This window comes from Polypterus senegalus, chromosome 5, assembly GCF_016835505.1.
Source record: "Polypterus senegalus isolate Bchr_013 chromosome 5, ASM1683550v1, whole genome shotgun sequence".
NCBI classification, from domain to species: domain Eukaryota; kingdom Metazoa; phylum Chordata; class Cladistia; order Polypteriformes; family Polypteridae; genus Polypterus; species Polypterus senegalus.
Window position 1 is genome coordinate 69,913,558 of NC_053158.1, and position 25,697 is coordinate 69,939,254.

The 25,697-nt window shown below is 38.0% G+C and overlaps 1 protein-coding gene across 2 annotated transcripts in view; it reads right to left on the minus strand.

Annotated features, from left to right (window-relative positions):
• The window catches only part of ankrd12 (ankyrin repeat domain 12), a 215,646-nt gene that overhangs the window by 11,310 nt on the left and 178,639 nt on the right, over window positions 1-25,697 (minus strand). For both annotated transcript variants that reach the window (XM_039754778.1, XM_039754777.1), the window contains 3 exons: window positions 25,501-25,643; window positions 24,780-24,924; window positions 283-4,907 (listed from right to left, as the gene is read on the minus strand). In XM_039754778.1, coding sequence (XP_039610712.1) covers window positions 283-4,907; window positions 24,780-24,924; window positions 25,501-25,643 — 4,913 coding nt within the window. The remainder of the gene's footprint in view (window positions 1-282; window positions 4,908-24,779; window positions 24,925-25,500; window positions 25,644-25,697) is intronic.

Consider the following 25,697-nt stretch of genomic DNA (forward strand, 5'->3'; position numbering starts at 1 on the left):
AAACTGACATAGCTTTTCAAGAGAACTGCCAAAGAGGATTTTCCTCATTGCATGTTCTCTTTGGAAAAAGTGAACCAAAAAGGGTGGAGATTTTCACCCAAATTCTAATTTCAAATTCTGAGTTTAGTTACTTGCCCGCCTGACTTGTAAGACTGGCTATGACACTACATTAAGTTGGTAAATAGTTATCAAGCTCTCCACAATTACACTGCCAATAAAGAGGAGCAGTAATAGTACTTCGAAATGAAAAGAACAACAGAAAAAAAATTAAAAAAAACTTACAGTTGGAATACAGAGCTTGCTCAATGGATTTCCATCTAGAAGATACGATCCATTAAATGTTACATATTCGTCATAATACTGTGGTGCTTGTGGAATAACACTACATAATACTTTTCTCTTTTCTTCAATTTTCTTTCGGATGTGCAGAAATTCATAGTAAGGGTTTGCTCTGTCTGTCTGGTAAGGCTCAATATCTTCCAGCTTTAGAGAATCCACAATAGCAGCGAGGGACTGCTGTGTTTTTTCTTTAGCCTGCTGCAGAGAGGGATTAACTTGTACAGGCTGAGGCACTCTTGGCATCTTTCGCTTTCTGGGATGGTGCACTTGAATCTCCTCCTCATCTGTTAATTTATTTTTTGTTTTAACAGATGCAGAAGAGTCTGAATCTTGAGCAGAAGTACATTTTAATTGGCTTGCTTGTGAATTTGCACGGGTCCTGGTGACTCTATGAGAAATATCCTGTTCTAGCTTATCATCATGTCCTGTTTCTTCTGAGGCGAATTCAACTGCTTCGGTCTTTATTTCTGCCACCGTTTGCATTGGACTAGTTGTATCAGAGAGCATATTGACAGTTCCTTCTTCAAGGGACAACTCTTCTAAATTATTCTTGCTGAGGAATTCAGTGTTTTCTAAAACTGTTTTTGCCCTTTTATCCAAATCAGAACTGTTTTCTAAAGCAGCTGAAATCTTAGCAGCACTCGATTTATCAGTGTGTTGTGCATTTGTGCTGCTAGCGTCCATTTCAACGTTTGCTTCAAAATTAGACGATATAATTCCAGTATGGCTGTATGTATCAGATTTTACCTCAACATCACTTTTTAAAATATTGTTAGCCACAGTTTTACTTGAAGAACTTTCAATAACAGTTTTGACAGATTCCTGCATAGGACAAATTAACTGTTGTGAGTCACAACATTCTAATTTAACAGTATCAGGTTTGGCAGGGGAACCAAGTTCTGTGTTTTGGTCTTCAGTTCTTTCATTTGGACTTAAAGAAATCCTTTCACTTATCTTGACACAAAATTGGTCTTTTATAACTAGCTGAGGGGATGTATAGCCATCTTCCAACAATTCTGGTCTTTCCTCACAGGAGCTTGGCTGAAATTCCAGGTGGTCAATGCAATTTCCATGCTGCACCTTTGTTTGCAGGACTGCAGGATGAGATAATTTAATTTCAGACTCCTTCAATGACACTGAACTAATGTTTTCCTGCTTTATGTGGTCACTGGAAAGCATATCATTTGGCTTCTCAATCAAGACACTTTGTAAAGGCAGGCTGATTGCTTCTGTCATAGGCTGCAGATCTACTCTACACATCTTTTGTAATTTTATTCCAGCATTTTGGTTATTTTCAGATTCACAACAAGAGACTTCCTTGAGATTTTCACTTTGTAGTGATGCAAAATCTGTTGATGTTTGGGTATGACTGGTCTGTAAAACAGGTTGGGGAACATGTAGTGAAGAGTGAGAAGTAAAATCATCTATGTATGTACTTCCTTCTTCTTTGTCTGCTGCAGTATTACAATTAATTGCATGTACACTAGTCTGATTGTCTTGACTTTCATGTACTGGTGCTATAGTTCTTTCTGTACATTTGTGTTCATTATCAGAATATGTCCATATGGCTTGCTTTTGATCTTCACCTCTCAGAGGGCTGCTGATTACAGATAACTTACTATCATCTGCTGAAGTCAGCCTTACACATGTTGTCTGTTGTGTACTAGACACCATTGACTTCCCTTCCTGTGAAAGTTCAAGTATACCACTTTCATTTTCTTTTTCATTAATGGCAGGCGATTTACCAGCATTAAAATAAGATGGCTGTGATGAAGCCAGTGGTACATCTGAAGCCTCAAATGCAAAGTCGGAATCAATATCTGCCCCTGGCCGGGGTACTGTTGTTGCTATTTGGCAAGAATCTTCTGAGCTTGTCATGGAAGTCATGGAAACGGATCTTGAAATCAAATTAGATTTTTCATTGTCAGGCCTGGGAGAACGAGTCAAGTTGCAGTCTGTGCCTAGATTAGCTTTTCCAGTACTTAGCAAACATTTTGCATCTAAAGAATAAGACCTAGTGCTTGTGGCATCTTTTAGTACTTTTTCTCTATTATTGTGAGTCTCAGAGCCATCTGTACTTTTAGACCAAAACAGCTCCTTATTATTGAATGTTTCAGAAGGGGAGCTTTTTGGTCTATCCTTAATTTTTTGTTTGTTAACCTCCACCCCAGGTCTATGTCTCATTCTGTCTCTTTCCTTCTGTTTTATTTTTTCCTTATGTTTTCTGTGCCACTGCTCAATTTCTAAATCTTTAAGACTCAGCATCCTCTCAAAACTGGTCTGCATTAGATCATCGTTTACAAGTCGCTTTTCCTTTGGTCTCATATCTTTGGCAACTGGAGATGGTTTAAGCTTCAGCTTATCAACTTCTGATTCATTTGTTTTTACTTTATTGGGTTTGACTATTTGAGTCTTATCCTTGTGCTTGTCCCTCTCTTTGTAACGGTCAATTTCTCTATCCTTTTCCTTTCTGTCTTTCTCAGAGATTTTGACTGCTTCATCTTTTGGTTTTTCCTTTAATGGCAATGCTTTTTCATGGCATGCCTTGTTGCATTCTGTTACAATGTTCTTCTTTTCCTCCAAACTTACTTTTGGATATACTGTAGATGAAAGATCTCTGATTTTGTCCTTTTTCTTTTTGTCATGTTCTTTTTCTTTCATGCGATCATATTTGCTTATCTCACATCCTCGATCTGTTAGCTTTGATTTCTTCTCAAAAATATTCTTATCTTTATCCTTGCTCTCAACCAAAAAGCGCTCTCTCTCTGTCTTTTCCTTATCATGCTTTCTCTCCAGTTTCTCCTTATTCTTCTTATTTTCCTCTTGTTTTTTGATAGACAGAACAGTTTTTGGCTTCTCACCTTCCTTACATTTTTCTCCATAACAGGAGAAAATGCTTTTGTCTCTATCCTTTAATTTTTCTGAAGAATCACAGCATTCATTTTTTTCAAAGGTATTGTGGTCACCTTTATTTTTTCTGTCTTTTTCAGACTGTTTCTTATCCAGTTTTTCTGAATCCTTTTCTTTGACAGGTGACTTCTTTTCATTTCTTTCTTTAGTTGCTTTTGAGTCAAGCTCTTGATCATTATTCATGTCCCTGTCTGTGATAACATGCTGCTCTTGTTCATCTTTCATAAGACTAAAGCCATGTGATATTTCCTCAGTTTCCCTATCTCGAGCGGGTTTGTCATTTCTGTCCTCTTTGTCATCTTTGAAAAGGTTTTCCCTCTTGTCCCTTTTCAATTTTTCCTTGTCACGATCCTCTTTAACTCTCTTGTCTTTATTTAAGTGTTTCTCTTTTGTAACCTTTTCTTCTTTAGCTGTTTTATCTGACAACTTTTCCATGGCACAAGTCTGGCCGATTTCATTTTTGATTTGAAGTGGTTCATCATTTTCATCACTTTTAAAGAAGTTTTCTTTCCAGAACTCCCTATCAAACTCCAAATTTCTTGGCAGATCTTTACTGCTTTCACGTGGTCTATGCTTATCCTTTTCCACTTCATGATCCTTTTTGCTTTTTTCTTTCCCCTTTTCCTTGTGTTTTAACTTATGTTTTTTGATTATTTTCCCATCTCTGTCCGCCTTTCGCAATACGCCTTCAGAACTATCAAAGAATGTTACTTGATCGTCATCCTTCTTGGGACTCAAATTCGTATCCTCTGCAATGATGCTTATATCCTTGTGATGGTGCTTGCTTTTCTCTTTATGCTTGAAGCTTTTGCTGCTTGAGCTTTCTGTGCTGGTATCTGCATCAATATAATGATCATAATGAACAACTTCTAAAGATAGAGACATTTCAGTTGCACTAGGAGAAAAGCATGTTTTAGTATTTTCTTGTTTAAGAGGCACTGTCTGTTTCTCAGTTATGTTATGGTTAATTTTAGGAGATTTTACTGAAGGAAGGTGAAAAAGATGGACAGAAGTATCATCTTTTGGGCTAAATGACATTTTAAAGGTATCTTCTTCTTTTGATCTTTCAGATGAGGTTTCAAGGGCAACCAAAGAAGGAAAAAATGACAACTTAGTATTTTCCTTGCCATCATCCTTAAGTTCTTGATTTTCCTTATTTTTACTTTGATTTTTAAATTTTCTCTTTACTTTACTTTTCTCTTTATGCTCCGCTGCAATTGGGAAATCTTTTTTAGTCCTTAGGTCTGTTTTATAACCATCAGCTGTAGTTGGAATAGATGATGAAGGGGAGGTTACTTTTCTCTCCTCCTCATCAGAGCTCTCATTATCACAGAATAGAATTCGTGACGGTTTATGCTTCTTTGATTTACAAATGTTATGCTGATCTGTCCTTAACGACTTTGCAATATAATGGTTCCTTCCCTTTTGCTCTCTCTCACGTTGCCTCAGTTCTCTTCTGAGGAGATGTCTATCATTTAATGCTTTGTTCAAGTCTTCCTCTTCATCATCATCATCATCTTTGAACTCATATTCATCTAAACCAGTGACTATAGGCTTGTCTGGTGTTACAAGCTTATTATTGATGTCCTTTTCACCATCAGAATCTTCTATATTATCATCCACACTGGATGGATTTACAGACGATGGATCTTCAGAATCTAAGGGACAACAACAAATGTTAACATACCATAATACAGTGCGAGTCCTGATAAATCACAAATTTGAAACATTTATATAAAAAAAAAACCAAACAAACAAAAAACAACCCTCCAGCTTCTTTGTGCACCCATTGTCAGATAGTTTAGCTAATAAATTCTCAGAGCATTCACTAGATAGCAACATGTATAACACAGACAAGTGCTGATTAGTAGAAACACTACACAAAATGTAATTTCTAACATACAATAAAAACTTTAGATTTTTTTCAAAATTCTAAGTTACAGCTGCAGAACTTGATTTTTTTTTATCTTTGTATAATTATTTGTATCATTATCATTCTCAACATATAAAATGTATTCATTGAGTTCTCTCCCAAAACACAGAAAGAGAAGGCAACAGGGTGAAAACCTGATTTTTTGTCTACCAGTAAATGCATTTTGTTCTTAGTTTATCTATGCAGTATTTATTATTATACTGATATTTGTATTACTTATATAAGAGGGAAAAGAGTGGGCTTTTTTATATTGCTTGATGACTCTGTTGAGTTTTCTTGAATTCTTTTTTCTTGGCAATTTATTACAGGATCAGGGTTCCTACTGGTTGATAAAGTTTTGGCTGCAGCATCTTTCTAATGACTTTGATAATTATATACTATAGTTGCAGTATAGACTATAGGGAGGTGCGTTACTGAGTAACACCAGCTATGTTATATGGGCTGGAGAAAATGGCACTGACAAAATGAAAGGAGAGAGACCTGGAGGTGGAAAAGTTAAATATGTTAAGATTTGCATTGGGTGTGATAAGGATGAACAGGATGTTCACCTCATGTTGTATGGTTTGGATACAAAGCCAGAGAGGTGAGATTGCACTTGTTTGGACATATGGAGTGGAGAGATGCTGGGTATACTGGGAAAAAGATGGTAGGAATGAAGCTGCCAGGCAAGTGGAAAAGAGGAAGGCCTGAGGAGGTTTATGGATGCGGTGAGAAGACGACATGCAGGTCGTGGGTATAACAGAGCAAGATGCAGAGGATAGAAACATGAATTGGAAAAACCTAGTAAAATGCAATTTTTTTAAAATTTAGTTTTTTTTTTTGTTTAGTTTTTGTAGCTACTAAGTCTTTTCTGATATTATAAGGTAGTGGTGATGACCAAATTTGCCTTCATTCTGGTCATAGCACATTGGAAGTTGCTAGTATGTACACAGTATCTTGCATACTGCAAGACAAAAACCTCCACTGACAACTCCACTGACCAATAAGGGAAACACCGATTACCAATGAAAATGTTGGATTACGATCATATGATTCAAAAGCTGCGACTACGTGATTTAAATGGCAGGTGTTCTTGAATCATGGGGGGTTGGGGAAACAATCTTAACATATGTGAAGCTCAGAAAAAAATGAAAACTCAAGGTCAGATTTTAGCAGAGTTCGGTAGGAATATTTATGGAAGTCAAACATCAGCTGGGACAGTTCAACAGAGGGGGCTGTATAGACAGCTTGATCATGGGGATGAAGCGATAACCCAACCAACTGGCACTGACCCTTTATTGTCCAATCAACTCTGCAGCAGATTTATTACTTTCAAAAGCTCTGTTACCCATCCAGCAAGTGTTGACAGAGGAGACGCTTTCTGCCAGCGAGTGCTGCAAGGACCGAGAGCCGATTCCAGCCACCAAGAGAAAAAGAAAATGTGTCAGAACTCAAAACAAGCAAACAGTGGCCCACCTGGAGAATTATTAACTCCTACCACCATGTACGGGCTGCTGAAAGAAATGTTCTGAGAAACTGACAGGCACAATAAACATATGTACTGGGGCTCAACACTTGGTGAGCGGCAAAATTTCCTGGACAGTTATGCAAACATTGTGAATGTGAAGAGGTGCTGTGGTGATACAACTGCATCTGATCTTAGGTATACCAGGTCATTGTGGGTACACACTACCAAATTCTGATGGAGTTAAGCTGATTGTATGTAAGCAGAAGATTTTGCATACTCTTGGGCCTAACACTGAAGTCAAAGAAAAAAAACTTGTAATGCCAAGCCACCTTAAATTCCCCCGCACCTCCTCATCAGGTGCAGTTGTTTCTTGTTATCCATGCCTATTGTGAAATTGTTTATTTGATATTTGGACTTCAGTCTACACACTCTGTACACTTCACATCAGCATTTTGCCAATTATTAGTAGAACATGTAAAAAGTTTGTTTTAGTTATGCGTTCAACATTTCTTGCCTCGCATTTCCTGTCATCCTACGTTAACACATATCGTTGTAGACAAGGATCACACATGAAATGTATGTGTTCCAAACAACAATATATTTAACTCTATACAATTCAAGGCACCTCACACCCAGATAAACAGACTTAAGCTGGGAGAACTTTGTGTATGACTAAAGCTGCATTAGTGGGGAATGGGATAGCAAACTGCCTGCTTCTGGTGCTGATCAACACATTTGCAAAACAAAAGACGCTGATGAGGAGGTGCAAGGGAATTTACGGTGGCTCAACATTATGAATGTTTTACATAGGCTTCAGAGATTCTAGGTTTAAGACAGATGGAGTTGTAACAGAATTTGTTAGAACAAAGCTGAAGGCTGATGTCAGTAACCCATTAACCAAAGACAACTGTGGCCAGAGTGCACCATCTAGAAAAGTTGATAGTGAGGAAGTGTGACAACACATCAACAGCTACCATCCTCAGGTAAGCCACTACATGCAAAAACATGCACTCCATAGGCGATACTTGGATGGACATCTGAGGATAACCGACATGTGTTTGTGGAAGAGAAAATCATATTTGGTGAACCATCACAAGATGAATGTGACACGTGTTGGATTTGAGATGCATAAGAAAAAACCAGACCACAGCCAGGAGACCTGTGATATTTGGTGCTCTGCAACATTTAGACTGGGCAGAAGCAGCTTGAGAAGAATATCAGAAATTAGTGATGGAAAAATCAGGAAATTAATGCGTTTTTGCTGCTGATATGCAAAAGGTTATACTCAGCTAGCGATGTTGCATCCACATATATGCAATGTTTGTCGCAATGAGGGTCTGACAATGTGATATTTTGGGCTGACAACTGTACAGCTCTAAATAAGAACTGAACTTTGTTTTCATCTCAGCAGACAGTACGAAAGGCAAAAAAATTTGCCATGCCTTTGTTGTCTCAACTCTGTGATGCATCTTTCAAGAAAGGTTCTCATTCAATGCTTTGCAAGAAATCATTCAATGAGGCTGCACAGAAGTGGACTTTTTGTGTTTGAAATTTGATATTAACATGATGCCAGCGATGCAACCAAGGGCCATTCCACTTACTAAGAAAGAAGTCATAGTAAAACTTATATGGCAGTTGTTCTAAATTCAAAGCACTAATTCTGGTGTGATTTGGCTGTCAATGAAGCCAGTAATGACTTGATAGACCATGTTGAATAATGTCATTTTTTAATATTTTGTTTTTTTTTAATTGTATGTATGTGTTACTTGAGCTTCATTTCCATGTAGGGAATGTTGACTGCATATCAAGATTGTGTCGTGTCTTGCAACCTGTATATTTATACTTATCCTGCATTATTTTAACATTTACGTTTAATTTTGGAAATCATCAGTGAATTTCATTACGTTAAACCACTGCAGTATTGGCATGTTTGCTGATATAACCACTTTTCTGTCAACGGGCTAGTTCTACTTTGATAATTATTGTGCAGTACATGACTTAGTTCTGAGTGCCACTCCATTATTCTGTCATGCTTGTTTGAGTTCAGGTTTTTCCTTGTAACATGCCTATTGAAATTGTGATATCGTAATTTCTTGTGATGGCATTTACTCGTTATTCAGGAAGAACTGAAATCTATGTTCTACACTGCATATTATCACCGACCATAATTAATGGAGTTAGTGATTCTATCACAGTCTATTGCCATAATGTTTAAATTTTGTTTTATTTTTCTATTGTGCATGTCGTTTTTTCAAGCATTCGGTTTTGAATGTTAACCATGAATACCATACTGTTTTTACACAAGGCAGTAACTATAAGGTTGGATGGATTAATGCAAATACAATCACTGAGTGTAAACACTTCCAGTGGTATTATGGTTTAGGTACTGCAAAAATGCATCTATTACTCATACATTTTTTATGTAACAATAGCTTAACACAAGTTTCTTTTGGTCTGGAGTTCACTTTTAAAACAGAAAAGAGGTTATTCTTCTCTGTGCAGCATGGCATATTAACAGCTGCTAAAATGACTTGCTTATAAACACACACACACACACACACACACACACAAACAAACATGTTGCTCATACAATTTAGAAGTTTAAAACAACATTTGTAACCTACAAGAATAGTTTAGTATTAAAAGGCTGGATGACAAACACTGTGGATTCCATCTGGTAATCACCTAATTCAAAACTGACTTAAAAAAAAAAAATAATACATTTATTTATATAGAGCCTTTCCCATGCTCATGGTACTTCACAGATTCTCATAAAGAAACAGCAGGTATATGTAACATTGGATACAGATACTTCCTGAATAGAACATTAAAACAGATACAGGATATACAAAGTCATTAAATAGAATAAAGGACAATAAACCAGAGTAAAATACTAAATTCAATACTAAAAAGAAAGCCTATTAAAAAAGATCAATATAAATTATACTGAGCATTTAGACAGAAAGGAATACTGAAAGAGGGGGTAGAATGTCAGGTTAAGTTAAAAGCCTTTCTGAACAGATGAGTTTTAAGTTGTTTTTTTTTAAAGAATGAATGGAGTCAGATGATCTAATTCATTTAGGGAGGTCATTCCAAAGTCTGGGTGCTATACAGCTAAATTCTCTGTCTCCCAGAGTTCTGGTTAGTATGGGGTGCACAGCAAGATTGCCAGAAGCAGTGGGTAAACAGAAGCATAGTGATGTAGTCCGGAATAAGTCCATTAAAAGTTTCGTAGGTCATTAATTGAATTTTATCCAATCCTGTAAGATACAGAGAGACAGTGGAGGCGAAAAAGTATGGGTGTTATGTGCTTGCTGCAGTTGCTGGTCCATGTTAGGACTCTTGCAGCAGAGTTCTAAATCAACTGAAGCTGTGATATAAGATTAGAAGCGGCACCCGTCAGTATAGTTACAATAATCGATGCAGGAAGCAGAGCAGTTTCACAGCTGTGGTGTGCCGTGAAAACAGATTGAAAGGGATCCATCAAATAATTAGAAGTTCAGTAATTGGTGAATTGAGAGGCTGCAACATGCTCAAGAACTTCACAGAAAAGCTAACATTTTTTTTTTTTTTTTTTTTTTAAAAACAGTGGGGTTACAGAAGCAATTTTTAAAGTGGCTGGCACAAAGCCAGTGTCAAGGGATGCATTATTGTTGCAACAGTCGGGATTATGGCATGAAGGTGAGACTTAAGAAGTTTGGTGGGAATGGGGTCCCGTACACAGGTAGTGAGCCTCATCTTACAAAGCAGGAGCCTCATGTATAAACGGTGCGTACACACAGAAATGTTGCGTAAGAACTTTTCCACATTCAAATCGCGATGTATAAAACTTACACTTGGCGTAAAGCCACGCACTTTTCCACGGTACGTCATACCTTGTCGTACGCAAGTTCTTCGCTCGGTTTTGCAGACTGGCGGCACCCAGCGTCAAAGCAGTGCTACTGTTCCTGTGTGGTTACTCTATTTTCCTGACTTTATAAATACACTGAAACTAACCGCATATTGTTTATTAGTGTAATGCATCTGATTGTAATTAACTTATAACAATATAATGGTCCAGGGAATAGCCATAGTATTCCAAATACCATAACTGCTTTAGCTTTGTTACTCTAACTGCACCTTCTTCTTTCAGCTGCTCCCATTAGGAGTTGCCACAGCGGATCATCTTTTTCCATATTACTCTCACTGAACCACTCGGAGTATTTATATCACTGTATCCGAGTATGAATCACAGCAGCAGGTGATCGGAAAATGAATTATCGGTATATAGCTTCAAGGACACACTGTCTCAGCCACGACAAAACGTTTCAAAGCCTTTCCTGTACGGACCTCGCGGTTCAGAAACGGTTTCATCCCAAGAACGTTAAACGCACTCAATCAAGTACTCCTTGTAGAACTGTTAGTACTTATAAGTACAATTACTTCACTGTAAACTTGCACTACAGTTATAATATTACACAACCTGCGGCACTTTATAAAGCGTGTATTTACATATGATGACCATATCATTTTTAAGATGAAATGCAGGAAAATATGTTTATTATATTATGCAGATAAAACGTTAACTTCATTTAAATAATCTATATTCTTCACTTCATTTCGAAATTCTATGCGTAACGGTCATAACGATTGACAATGTCCGCCATGTTGAACTTTTTTATTTATGGCCCCATCTTCATGAAATTTGGTAGGCGGCTTCCCTGTGCTAACCGAACCACTGTACATACTTATTTTGGTGGTATGATGCCACTGTCGGCTGCCATATTGAACTTTTCAACAGTCTTTGTTACTTATGGGCCCATCTTCAAGAAATTTGGTACACGGGTTCCCAACGCTAACTGAATCCTACTTACGTACATATATACGTCCATAGCCTGCAGCTCGGTCACCGTGTGAGGCGGCGTTGGGTCCCCATCCCAACGCCTCCCACATTGTTGGCTGCCTGCCTATATAAGGCCGTCCGTCGCTCCGGTCTCTACATTCCCTTCCTTGCTTCGCCACGGGATTCACGTCTCCCTGCTGATAACTACAGCCTTTTTATTTAATCCACGGCTTCTCCGCTGTTTTATTGTTCGTTTATTACGATTATAGTTATTGTTTAGGTATTTTAGACTTACTTTACATTGTTCAGGTACCCATTCCCTTTATAATTCCAGCCGTACCCCCATTAACATGTCTATCGAGGTGATCACCATTGATCAAAGAACTGTCACTTACCGAGTGGTTTCCATGCCTGGAGGTGGCACCTACCTTTTCCATTCTCTTAGTTACATATTGCACGGCCATATTAGGCTCACTCTCGATATCCGGAGGAACATTGTGTCTTATGTATTGAATGACTGGGACAGGTTCAAGGTGTGGACTGATGATGGTACAAGAGATAATTATACTACACAGGAGCTCTATAAGAGTGAAATGCTTAAGCCCTTCACCTATGGTTCTGCATGCGAGTTGATGGCTGCCGCTGAATTGTTCGGTTGTCGCTTTCAAGTGTACCGAAATGGCCAAATATTTTACACCTTTAACAACTGCCAGTGCCTCTTAAACATCTTAGATTGACAGGTGACGATTTCAGCAGTGGACACTTTGATGTTTATGAATGTTTAAACTCTCAAAAGCTGGATGTGAAGTTATCGATGAAACCAGTTGTATGCTTACAACACTTGACAGATGCTGAATGTCACTTCAACACAAGTCCTGCAAATACTGTCGTCACTGAAACAAACCATGAAACTCAAACTGATTACGACAGCAGCAATCTAAGCTGTGAGATTTGAAACAAGATTACTGTTCACATGGCCAACTGTACGTTGCAGGCTCAAGAGTAAGCTCAGCGCACAGCTTGGTCATATTACAACCGGAGGGCCGAACTCAAAATGTGGTATTCAAAGAGATCCTTAACAAATAATTATTGGTATATTTTCCCTCAGTTTAAAAAGGTTTAATTTTCTTCTAAATAAAAATTTTAAGTCAGTACTTTGCCGCTGCAAAGCACGGGTATTTTGCTAGTTGAATATAAAACAGAAAGAGAAAATAACGACACAGCTAAAAACGCTGCAGCAAATTTCGACAAAAGTTAAACGCTTGTGTCATGAGCACGAGGCGGCTATGCAGTGTCCGCAACGGATGTGGCCATCCACCGTGCATAAGATAGCATATTGACATTGGACTTTCCCTATTGGACATAGAGCCGCCCATGAGTACTGCTGCAATAAATAATTTCATCGAAGGTCGCACACAATAACTGCGCCATGAAACCCATGTTTAACAACATATTTTAACTATCATCATGGAAATAATATCACGTATACATACTTTAATTACGATGTGATTTGAGAAACTGGTTAATTAAACGATTTTAAGATGAAGTTTATGATGTTCTATTTTAATGACAAAATAAACTACGTGATTAAAGTGGAAATTTCGAGATTGAAGTTGACATTTCGTGCTTTCCCCCCCCCACTGTTTGCCTTTTTTTCCCTCTGTACCCTAATAAGCTTTCATATGACACTCAGCCAGTGGGCTACAACTCGCCTTTTCACTGCGACTTTGATATGTGACTTCTTTTTCATTTCCGGCACTGTGCGATTTTGTGAACGTGAGCTTTCAAGTTTCTCCAACACACTATGTCACTCGATCAACTTCCTTTTGTTGATTATACCACGGTTTAATTAAACAAATAGTATGATTTTCCTTTGCCTCCACTTGGTATTCGCTGAAATTCTTATATTTTCCCCCGTGCTTTTCCCATTGTCTTTTCACAGAAGGCTGCGCTTAAGGGTGATTTATATTGACTTGTATATTCAAATAGGAGTAATTCTGGGAGGAGTTGGGGTGTTACATAAAGCGCGGGCACGAGCGTTACTTGTCATGCTGATCGGGATTTATGTAGCGGAAGAACGTGGAAGTTGGAGTACGCACAGATTCCTGCGTCTGGATTTTTCTGTGCGTAAGCACATTTCGGCTTTTGTGCTTACGCCATGTTATAGTGCGAATTCTACGCATGGCGTTATACATGAGGAACCAGGTCATTAACAAATGCAGATGGGACTGGTAAAAATGTAGAAAAAGAGATGGATGGAGTGGAAAGACCGGATATACATGGATGATGGATTAATGTTAGTTAAATTACTTAGATCTTTAATCTTATTGTGGAAAAAGTGGAGGATTTTTATGGACAGACTTTAGTATTGGAGGAAATTGGGCCAAATGCAGGTTGAAGTACTTTATTAACTACAAAGAACAAAACCCTTGGGTTATCATGGCCATTTTCTATTATTCTGCCATAATGTGTTTTCTTGGCTGTAGTAAGTACATCCCTGTTTTCTTGGCTGTAGTAAGTACATCCCTGTAAGCCCTTTGATAGTCAGAAAGCGCCATGGCGAGCCAGTCTTATGTGACAATCTCAGAAGGCATCGGGTCAGATACTTTCATAGACTCTGAACTGTACCATGCAGCTGATTGCTTAAAGGAAATCTCCTTATGCTTTAAAGGAGCTGTTTTATCTATTGTAGTGCTGAAGGAAGGGCTGTGTTATAGAGATCAACAAGACCATCTAGTGTCGATGGAATTGACAAAGACAAAAAAAGAACTAGCAAGGATAGAGGGACAGATATTTTTAAGGTTTCTGAAAAAAATTTGAAGTTTACAAGAAAGAGGAGGGAGAGGTAATGAGACGGTGAAAAGTATTGCTTTATGATCAGGGAGTCCCAAATCAGTGCTGCCAACAGATAAGCCCAATAATAATTCAATCAGATCAGATAAAAAGGATGCATTGTATTTTGGGGGAAAGATGGAGAACAATGAGTAAGACAGGATCTGATTTTATTAGCTTAAGAGCCAGACAGTTGAAAGACAATGGGCAGCCAATTACGATTCTTTTGATGTTTAAGTTCAGTTCTAACAATTACTGTGACTCCTCCTCATCTTGAGCTGCAATAAAGTAAATATAAGAATATACAGTGGTGTGAAAAACTGTTTGCCCCCTTCCTGATTTCTTATTCTTTTGCATGTTTGTCACACAAAATGTTTCTGATCATCAAACACATTTAACCATTAGTCAAATATAACACAAGTAAACAAAAAATGCAGTTTTAACATGATGGTTTTATTATTTAGAAAAAAAATCCAAACTACATGGCCCTGTGTGAAAAAGTAATTGCCCCCTGAACCTAATAACTGGTTGGGCCACCCTTAGCAGCAATAACTGCAATCAAGCATTTGCGATAACTTGCAATGAGTCTTTTACAGCGCTGGAGGAATTTTGGCCCACTCATCTTTGCAGAATTGTTGTAATTCAGCTTTATTTGAGGGTTTTCTAGCATGAACCGCCTTTTTAAGGTCATGCCATAGCATCTCAATTGGATTCAGGTCAGGACTTTGACTAGGCCACTCCAAAGTATTCATTTTGTTTTTCTTTAGCCATTCAGATGTGGATTTGCTGGTGTGTTTTGGGTCATTGTCCTGTTGCAGCACCCAAGATCGCTTCAGATTGAGTTGACGAACAGATGGCCGGACATTTTCCTTCAGGATTTTTTGGTAGACAGTAGAATTCATGGTTCCATCTATCACAGCAAGCCTTCCAGGTCCTGAAGCAGCAAAACAACCCCAAACCATCACATTACCACCACCATATTTTACTGTTGGTATGATGTTCTTTTTTCTGAAACGCTGTGTTCCTTTTACGCCAGATGTAACGGGACATTTGCCTTCCAAAAAATTCAACTTTTGTCTCATCAGTCCACAAGGTATTTTCCCAAAAGTCTTGGCAATCATTGAGATGTTTCTTAGCAAAATTGAGATGAGCCCTAATGTTCTTTTTGCTTAACAGTGGTTTGCGTCTTGGAAATCTGCCATGCAGGCCGTTTTTGCCCAGTCTCTTTCTTATGGTGGAGTCGTGAACACTGACCTTAAGTGAGGCCTGCAGTTCTTTAGACGTTGTCCTGGGGTCTTTTGTGACCTCTCGGATGAGTCGACTCTGCGCTCTTGGGGTAATTTTGGTCGGCCGGCCACTCCTGGGAAGGTTCACCACTGTTCCATGTTTTTGCCATTTGTGGATAATGGCTCTCACTGTGGTTCTCTGGAGTCCAAAAGCTTTAGAAATGGCTTTATAACTTTTACCAGACTGATAGATCTCAATTACTTCTGTTCTCATTTGTTCCTGAATTTCTTTGGATCTTGGCATGATGTCTAGCTTTTGAGGTGCTTTTGGTCTACATCTCTGTGTCAGGCAGCTCCTATTTAAGAGATTTCTTGATTGAAACAGGTGTGGCAGTAATCAGGCCTGGGGGTGGCTACGGAAATTGAACTCAGGTGTGATACACCACAGTTAGGTTATTTTTAACAAGGGGCAATTACTTTTTCACACAGGGCCATGTAGGTTTGGATTTTTTTTTTCTCCCTAAATAATAAAAACCATCATTTAAAAACTGCATTTTGTGTTTACTTGTGTTATATTTGACTAATGGTTAAATGTGTTTGATGATCAGAAACATTTTGTGTGACAAACATGCAAAAGAATAAGAAATCAGGAAGGGGGCAAATAGTTTTTCACACCACTGTATATACGGATGGTGTGAGAGATGTTAACATTGTTTGGTCTTTGCCAGATTTCTTTTAGACAAAGCATGTCAAGGTTGGAGTCGGTAATGAATTCTGATAGCATCAGCACTTTGCCATTAAGAGATTTTGAGTTAAGCAATGCAATATTAGCCGACGAGTTTTCACTGCGGACAGATCCATGATCAGAGTTTATTTTAACAAATTTTAAATTTGGCACACTAACACTCCTATTTCCAAAGCCATGAATTGGGAAGCTTATTCCTGAACAAATACTACTGATGAACTTTTCATTTGCAGCCTGGTGGTGGCTGTGACTCAACCCACGATGTAAATATTTTAGGCACCACACAATACCAGTGTCTTTTAGAATATTTATAACATCCAGTGTCTTTTAGGACAATTTGCTATGGACAGACTGTTTAATATGAAGGAGTTTGTCACGATTTCTATCATCAGAGGTCAACTAAGAGTTCAAATTTATGTATTTTTTTAAAGAGCACCGCATTTTAATAAAAGACTAGCAGAATATTCAGGAGTAAAATCAAACTCTCTCTCTTTTTTTTTTTTTTTTTTAAAATTCCCCCCACGTCCAAAACACATGCAAGCTGGGTTAATATGTTATGTTTATAACTTATCCAATGGACTGATATCTCAGCCGGGTATACTACTTGCCTTGGGCATGGTTCTGCTACAATAGCCTGTAGCTTCCCACAACTCTGAACTAGGTGATATAAAAATAAATGCACTGATCAAGTTATAGAATTTTAATTAAACATAGTACTGTAACTCTTGAAACTATATTTTTTAAATATAAAAGCAGAGGTACTAAAATCCTAGGTAAAAACTAAATATGGAATAGTATATTTTACAATATTCTTTCCTGTTTTATACAGTATGCTGTTTGGGAGAGGCAGTTATATTAAAAAAGCTCTAGAATAATGTAAAGCTGTTCTACTGAACCATAATATTGAATAATGTACAGTACTGAGAAGAATGATTCACTAACAAATTAAGTTCTCCAAAGACTTTCCACATTGGTTACACATCAAGTATTCATTAAAAGAACAAGTTCTAAAAATGAATGCTTTTGCAATAAAATACATAGATAACATAACATAAAATTGCTAGGCTATTTTATTGTTCACTTAACACTAGAATTACCAGAGCCTACGAAAAAACTCGTAGATCTGTCCCACCTCAAATTGCTTCTTAAATCTCATCACAACTCTCTGCCAGCATCCTTTGTCATCTAAATGTGCCAATGAAGACAAGCTGCAAGTAGCCGGCTATTCCATCCCACTGCCGACTTAGAATGAGCACGAACGTCTCCCAGCTCATGCCTTGATTGATTATCTGGGAGTGAAGTGGAGTTTTAGAGTGGAAATAATAGATCGTTATTTGGAACACACGCATTTCATGTGTGTTCCGTTTCTACAGTAATCTGTGTAAACATATTGTTAAAACAAAAACATTTTCATATTTTAGTAATACATTTTACAAAATATAGGCATAAACTATACAATGTGTGAAGCCTGAAGTCCAAAGATCAAATAAACAAACACTTTCACAAAAGGTTCAAGCGTGATACAACAGCTTCCGTAGCGTACTGTTAAGATTTGCTGACTTACAGCACAGCAGACTTGCTGTGCCTCAGAGGCCAGAGTTCGATTCCCCGCTGGGGAGAAATTTTTTTTTTATTCTTTTTAATCGTAATAAGCTGCATAGCAATAACTCTAGGGGAAATAGGAAATTAAGGCCGAAGCTGTCTCACTTCCAGTCAAGACTATAACATGACATCAAAAACTCAGAATCAATGTCTCCATGACGGGACAGTTAACTTAATGAGCTGGAATGTTAAAGGCCTGAATCACGAATTAAAGAGAAAGAAAGTACTCTCTCACCTAACAGGTCTAAATGCTAAAATAGTATTTTTACAGGAGACCCATTTACTAAGCAAGGATCAGTTCCGGCTGCAAAAAGACTGGACTGGCCAAATGTTTAATTCTAGTTTTACAAAGAAAACTAGAGGTGTGGGAATTCTCATACATAGAACAGTATCATTTGTAGCATCAAATGTAGTATTGGATCCTGAAGGGAGATATGTAATGGTCATGGGAGACCTATCTAAACTGTAAAATGATCTTGATAAATGTTTATGCACCTAATGCTGATAAGGAATTTTTTATTTGCATCCATTCCCAATCTGAACACTCATTAAATTATAATGGCTGGGGACTTTAATTGGGGCGGCACGGTGGCGCAGTGGTAGCGCTGCTGCCTCGCAGTGGGTTTCCTCCCACAATCCAAAGACATGCAGGTTGGGTGGATTGGCGATTCTAAATTGGACCTAGTGTGTGCTTGGTGTGTGGGTGTGCTTGGTGTGTGTCCTGCGGTGGGTTGGCACCCTGGCCAGGATTAGTTCCTGCCTTGTGCCCTGTGTTAGCTGGGATTGGCTCTAGCAGACCGCCCGTGACCCTGTATTCGGATTCAGGATTGGAAAATGGATGGATGGATGGACTTTAATTGCGTTTTAAATCCACTCTTAGATAGGACTTCTTCCACAGGGTGAATGGCATCTAACACCGCAAAGATAATTACAAAGTTTATAACTGATCACAACTTATCAGACCCCTGGAGGTTTTTAAACCCAAACTCAAGAACATATTCTTACTACTCACCAGTACATCACTGCTACTCAAGGATTGATTACTTCTTTATAGACAATAACTTCTTGCCTATGATTAAATCTTGCAAATACGATGCTATTGTTATTTCTGACCATGCACCTATGATCTTGGAACTAAAATTACTAAGCCCCATACACTCACCCCGCAGATGGCATCTCAACCCTATTCTATTAGCAGACGATAAATTGTACAGAATTTATATCCAAACAAATCAAATTCTTTCTAGAGACAAATACATCCTCAGAGATCTCTGCAGGAATACTCTGGGAAACTCTTAAGGCCTTCTTAAGAGGACAGACTATCTCATATCCTTCCCAAAGAAATAAATTAGAAGCCAAGAAAGTAGCAGAGATGAAAACCGAAATTACTAGAATAGATGAAGAACATGCCAGATGTATACATAGGAAAAGGCAGGCTCTACATTCAGAACTAAACCTCTTGACAACTAAAGAAACTGAACAACTAATTTATAAATCCAGACATCATTACTATGAACATGGAGAGAAAGCTAATAAGCTTTTAGCTCAACAAATTCACAAGCAAGAAGTGCGCAACGTAATCTCAGTAATCACCAACGCGAACGGAGATAAAATCGTCGACCACAAAAATATAATGCACACTTTCAGAGACTACTATAAATCCCTATATACTACTGAGTTTAAAGAAGACAATGCATTTATGGATACATTACAAATACCACAAATAGAAACTTTTAGTGGGGAGGAACTTGATAAGAACTTGATCAGAATTACTAGATGCGGTAAAGTCAATCCAAGGCGGAAAAAGCAGCAGGCCCTGATGGCTACCCTGCAGAATTTTACAAGAAATTCTCCGCTCAGCTAGCTCCCCTCCTATTAGCAACATTTACAGAAGCCAGAGATAACCAAACTCTTCCTCAAACTTTTCGCCAAGCACTAATCACCGTTTTTCCAAAACAAAATAAGGACTTATTACAATGTGCATCATACAGACCAATTTCACTTCTGAATAACGATTAAAATACTCTCTAAAATCATAGCTAGAAGAATGGAGAAAGTGCTCCCCTCGTAATATCACAAGATCAAACTGGATTTATTAGGGGCAGACACTTATCCTCAAATCTTCTGTTTAATGTAATATACTCACCAACTAAATCAAACACCCCAGAAATATTATCATCGGATGCAGAAAAACCATTTGACATGATTGAAAGGAAATACCTTTTTACTACACTGGAGAAGTTTGGGTTTGGCCCGAACATTTGTGCATGGATTAAATTACTGTATACTAACCCAGAAGCTTCAGTTTGTATCAACAACATTTGCTCAGACTACTTTAAACTAGAATGTGGTACTAGACAAGGATGCCCCTTGTCACTGCTATTGTTTGCAATTGCCACTGAACCACTGCCAATACATTGTCGAAATACTGATCAGATAAAAGGGATTACCAGAGAAGGACTGGAACAGAAAATTTCATTATATGCAGATGATATGGTACTGTATATATCGGACTCAGAAAATTCTGTACCTGCAGTCTTAACAGCACTCACAGAATTTCAAAAGATCTCTGGTCTCAGAATTAATCTGAATAAAAGTGTACTCTTTCCAGTGAATTCTCAAGCATATAATATTAGATTAGATACCCTACCTTTTATCATTGCAGAACAGTTTAAATACCTAGGGGTAAACATCACAAGTAAACAAAGCTCTTTATCAACAAAGTTTCACCGTCTGCATGGAAAAAAATAAGCAACACTTGCATAGATGGTCAACCCTTCATCTCACACTAGCTGGAAGAATTAACACTGTTAAGATGAAGCTCCTTCCACTGATGTTCAACCCAGGGCCAGAGGTAACAGTAGCTGAACTGAACCTTTCCATGGAAAATGCCATTTCCAGCAGTACATGCCTAGTAAGCCAGGGAAATACAGCATAAAAATTTGGGCAGCCTGTGATGCAAAAACCAGCTATGCATGGAATCTGCAGATTTACACAGGCAAACATGCAAGTGGCATTCCTGAAAAAATCAAGGAAAACGTGTAGTCCTCGATATGACTATTGGACTGCGGGGTCACAATATCACATGTGACAATTTCTTTACCAGCTATGACCTTGGACAAGAACTTCTCAGGTGGAAACTTACCATGGTGGGCACAGTAAAAAAAAAAAATAAACCTTAGCTCCCTGCCGAAATGTTGCAGGTGAAGGACAGGGCTCCACTTTCTTCAAAATTTGCTTTTACAGACAACACCACGGTTGTTTCATGTTGTCCAAAAAAACACTGGAGTGTGATACTTATGTCCACTTTTCACAAAGACGCAGCTGTGTCATCAGCAAGTGACTATAATAAAAACAAAGGTGGAGTGGACAACCTGGACAAGCTGACTGCCACCTAAACTTGCCAGAGAATGACCAGGAGATGGCCAATGGTTGTGTTTTATAACATTCTAGATGTGTCTGCATACAATACATTTGTGTTGTGGACCCACATTCACCTAGGGTGGAACTCAACCAGAAAAAACAAGTGTAGAATGTTTCTTGAGGAGTTAGGAAGTTCCCTTGTCAAGGCACACATTGAGCGATGGGAACAGGTGCCCTGGGACCCAGCCGCTGCAGCCTTGGTCAGACGGCTGCAGAGCTCATGTAGCACTCCTTCCACACCATCAGCAACACAAAGAGCATCAGTGCCAGCATCCTCTTCGGCCAGCACTGCCTCAACATCAACCTACACAGCCACAACCCCACTGAGGCCACCTGATTCTAAAAGAAAGAGGTGTCAGGTCTGCCCTAGCAATAAAGACAGAAAGTCAAACGTACTTTACTTCTACTGCAAAAAATATATTTGCAAAGAACACACTAAAAGTGTCACTTTTTGCCACACATGCATCTAAATGCACATGCATGTTCTTGCACACAAAGCAGTTTTTTGGAACTAGTGCCTCATTTCTATTGGTTTGATTTGCTTGATTGTTCGTTGTTTGTTTGACCTTGCAAATCCACATTTTGAGATTTACTTGTTTAGCTTTCCATTCATATTAAAGTTATTTTTGAAAATACTCTTTTGCCTTTTTCTTTGAAATAAATATATATGGGTCAAATTTGACCCGTAACACCATAGATGTTACTATAGTAATTAATATTATAATAAAAAATATATATAACAAATTTATTTAAGAGATGTGTTCTAATACCCCTCAGTAATAGTCAGGTAACATAACAACCTTTTATTTATTTAAATAATTCTCTTGAGGTTCATTTAATCATTTTTTAAAATTTAAAACGAGAGGTATGCTGTTAAAGTAAAAGCTCATGAGGTCACAGCAAAAATATTAAAAACATTCTTTTAATGGACAAGGAAGCGTAACAAAGTAACCAAGAGGTAAGGAAAAAAAACTGGATGAAAAATAATTGTTTTGAGGGTAATATGGCTGATTAAAGACACGGGTCAAAACCGACCCGTTAAAATAAGAGATAGTAACAGAAAGCTAACATAAGAGGAAGGTTAAAAAACATTCCAATATACATTAACAAATCATTCTTTAAGCAATTAGATTCAACAATAACCCCATTTATTTGGAATTCAAAACCATCCACGCATCCAAAGAGCGACCCTACAAAGACAAAAGGCAGAAGGCAGCATGGCTCTACCTAACTTCCAGTTTTATTAATAGGCAGCAAATATACAGGCGATAAGAACCTGGACACAAATAGAAGAACATACACAGGCTTGGTCCGCAATAGAAGTAAAGTCCTCCAGTACTTCTTTGTATTCTCTGCTCCAACGCTGACTTTATATATTCAAAAATTAGTTTATATATTCCGACACTGACTTTATATAAATCAGGCTTTGACGTTATATATAAATCGGGAATGATTTTATATAGAGACACAGACAGGCAGAGAAGTCACTAGATATATAACAGGGAAGGCACATGTACTAAAAGAAAAAAAAAGACCAACATGTGCGTTGATCTTGCTGTACTGAATAAGTTCACGCGCTCTAACACCCCCCACCCCTGATCTGACTAAGTAACAGCGCAAGTACAGACGCAAACCAAGTGTAATCAAGAGTCCCAGGTTCGATCCCCCACTCACTCCTATATTTGGCGTTTTCAGTAATAAGCTGCTCTTTTTGTTATTATTATACAGTACACACATACACTTGGTTTGCGTCTGTACTTGCGCTGTTACTTAAGAGTCAGACTGGGTGGTACATGTGCGTTGTGCAGCAGGATCAACACACGTCGATCTTTTTTTTCTTTTAGTACATGTGCCTTCCCTGTTTATTTATTTATCTAATGACTTCTCTCCCTGTCTGTTTCTCTATTACGCAATGCTCGGTCTGTCTGTGTGTAATGAATCTTAAAAATAACAGTTATAAGGTAACTTGTTCATGTTAATTGCAGTCTCAATTGTTAAAAAATATTTTAAAAGGTGCATCCCACATGAAAATATAACAATCTCATTAACTGGAAGTGCATTCCAATTTTATGTCCATTTGAGGTTAAAAGAAAAAAAAAAAAAAAAAAAAAAAAAAAAAAAACTTTCTTCCTAGCATGGAATCAAACTTGGGTCTTTGAGGCACGGCAAGACCTGCTGCCCTCTAAGTCAGCAAATCTTACCACTAAGCCACGGAAGCTGTTGGATTGTTATTGAACCTTTTGGGAAAGTGTTTATTTGATGTTTGGACTTCATGCTTCATGCATTCTATAGTTTATGCCTACATTTTGTAACATTTATTACTAAAATATGAAAAAGTTTCTGTTTTAACAATGTGTTTACACAGATTACTGTAAAAACAGAACACACATGAAATGTGTGTGTTCCAAATAACGATCTATTATTTCCACTCTAAAACTCCACTTGACTCCCAGATAATCAATCAAGACCTGAACTGGGAGACGTTCGTGCACATTCTAAGTTGGGGGGTAGGGTTGGGGGGAGGATGGAATAGCCGGCTGCTTGCAGTTTGTCTTTACCCTCACATTTACAAGACAAAGGACGCTGGCAGAGATGTGATGGGATTTAAGGTGGGCCGGATTAATGAATATCAGATTACCTGTAAAGCATTACTATCAAAATTACAGTTCGTGAACACTTTTTTTTTTGTAGATGCATATTGTAGCTACACAGTTGACTGTGTGGGGCGTCGTTAAACATTATAAACATACCAATGGAACAATTATGTGGATCTTTTCAGTAAAATGGAATCCTCAATCAAATTTCAGAAAACAGTAACAGAAAGCGGAAGGGGACATGGGCACATTAAAAAGCATGTGACAATGAAAAACAATTGTAGTATTAATCGAGAACACTGTCACACACGTGCGCATGGGAGGCAGCCAAAGGGCTTTAGTAAGGACAATTCCGAATCAGACCAGGATGTGGCAGAGTGCACTGACTCTTTTTCTCCCTTGCCTGTAGACCATTCGTAGGAGATCCCACCTGGCCCTCTTGACGTCAATTCCGGGTCCGAGTCTATGGAAGACCACCTTGCCAGCTCCAGCCCCTATGATGTCACGTCCGGGTTTGAGCCTATGGTTGAAAACCCTTATAAGCCGGACCGCTTTGACCTCACTTCCTGTCTTCCCCTTTAAAAGCCTCCACCTTTTCCCTATTCTCTCAGTTCTGTTTTGGACTCTGTTTTGTGCACATCAGTGCTGTTTATACTTTGGTATCCGGGCTGCGAAGTAGCAAAACATACGGGTGGCTGTCCCAAACCTTGTTATGACTCAGAGTAGAGTTTGTGAAAACATACATTATATATAATAAAAAAGTGGTACAATACCAAGATTAATACTGTACAATAACAGTGCCGTATGGAGCAATACAGTTACTTTACTTACGTGGTAGTCCTAATTCATTTTCCCAACAATAAATGCACAGGAATCCTCAAAAATACATTGACCTGACATATTTACCTGAAGAGCTGTCATCTTCAGACAAAGGTATTTCACCTTTTAACAACTGCTCTAATTCTTCAGTCTCTGCTACATCCACGGGTCGTTCTCCACGGTTATTAGCTTGGAAAGGATCCCCCCTATGACGCAAAAGTAACTTGACAATCTGCAAAGATTGGAGAAATATTTAACATAATATTTTAAAATCCTAAAATAAAGCATTAACCTAATACCGTCTTGTAAAGAAATATACTTATATAACAGTAAAATAAAAATAGCGGGGCAAGTAATGAGCAAAATAAAAAAGCTCTTTAGGACAAGAGTGAAATTCACACCTTTGGCAACTTTGCAAATTTGATCAAAGCCTTAAATAGTCATTGCTTATTCCAAAAATGGAGTAACATCCCTTAATCTATGCACTGATAGACTGGTACAAATCCCTAAATTAAAAGATATAGCTTCCTATTTTGTCTGCTATCAGATGTTATAATTTTGCTATGATGCCCGCTAGTAACAAAAATAGTATGCTCAATAAAAGACGCAATTCTGTGAAGTACTGGAATAACTTCAGAAATAATTAAGATTAAGACCGCTGGACTACAAACAAATAAAGAGGTGACATAAAACTAAACCCTACATTTATAGATCATGTAATAATGTTTTAGCCATAGTTTAATATGAAGTATGTAAAAGTAAAAGTAGAAATTCACTGATAGACAAAAAATTATCTACAGGTACTTACATCTTTGTGTCCACTGCTTGAAGCATCATGCAATGGTGTATCATTGTCTAAACCCTGCGTGTTCACTTCAGCTCCTGCAGCTATTAAAACTTTAGCCACTTCATAATATCCCATGTTACATGCTTCATGTAGTGGAGTCCAGCCTAGAAAATAAAATGTAATGAAACTTATTTAAAAAAAATAATAATAATAAAAAA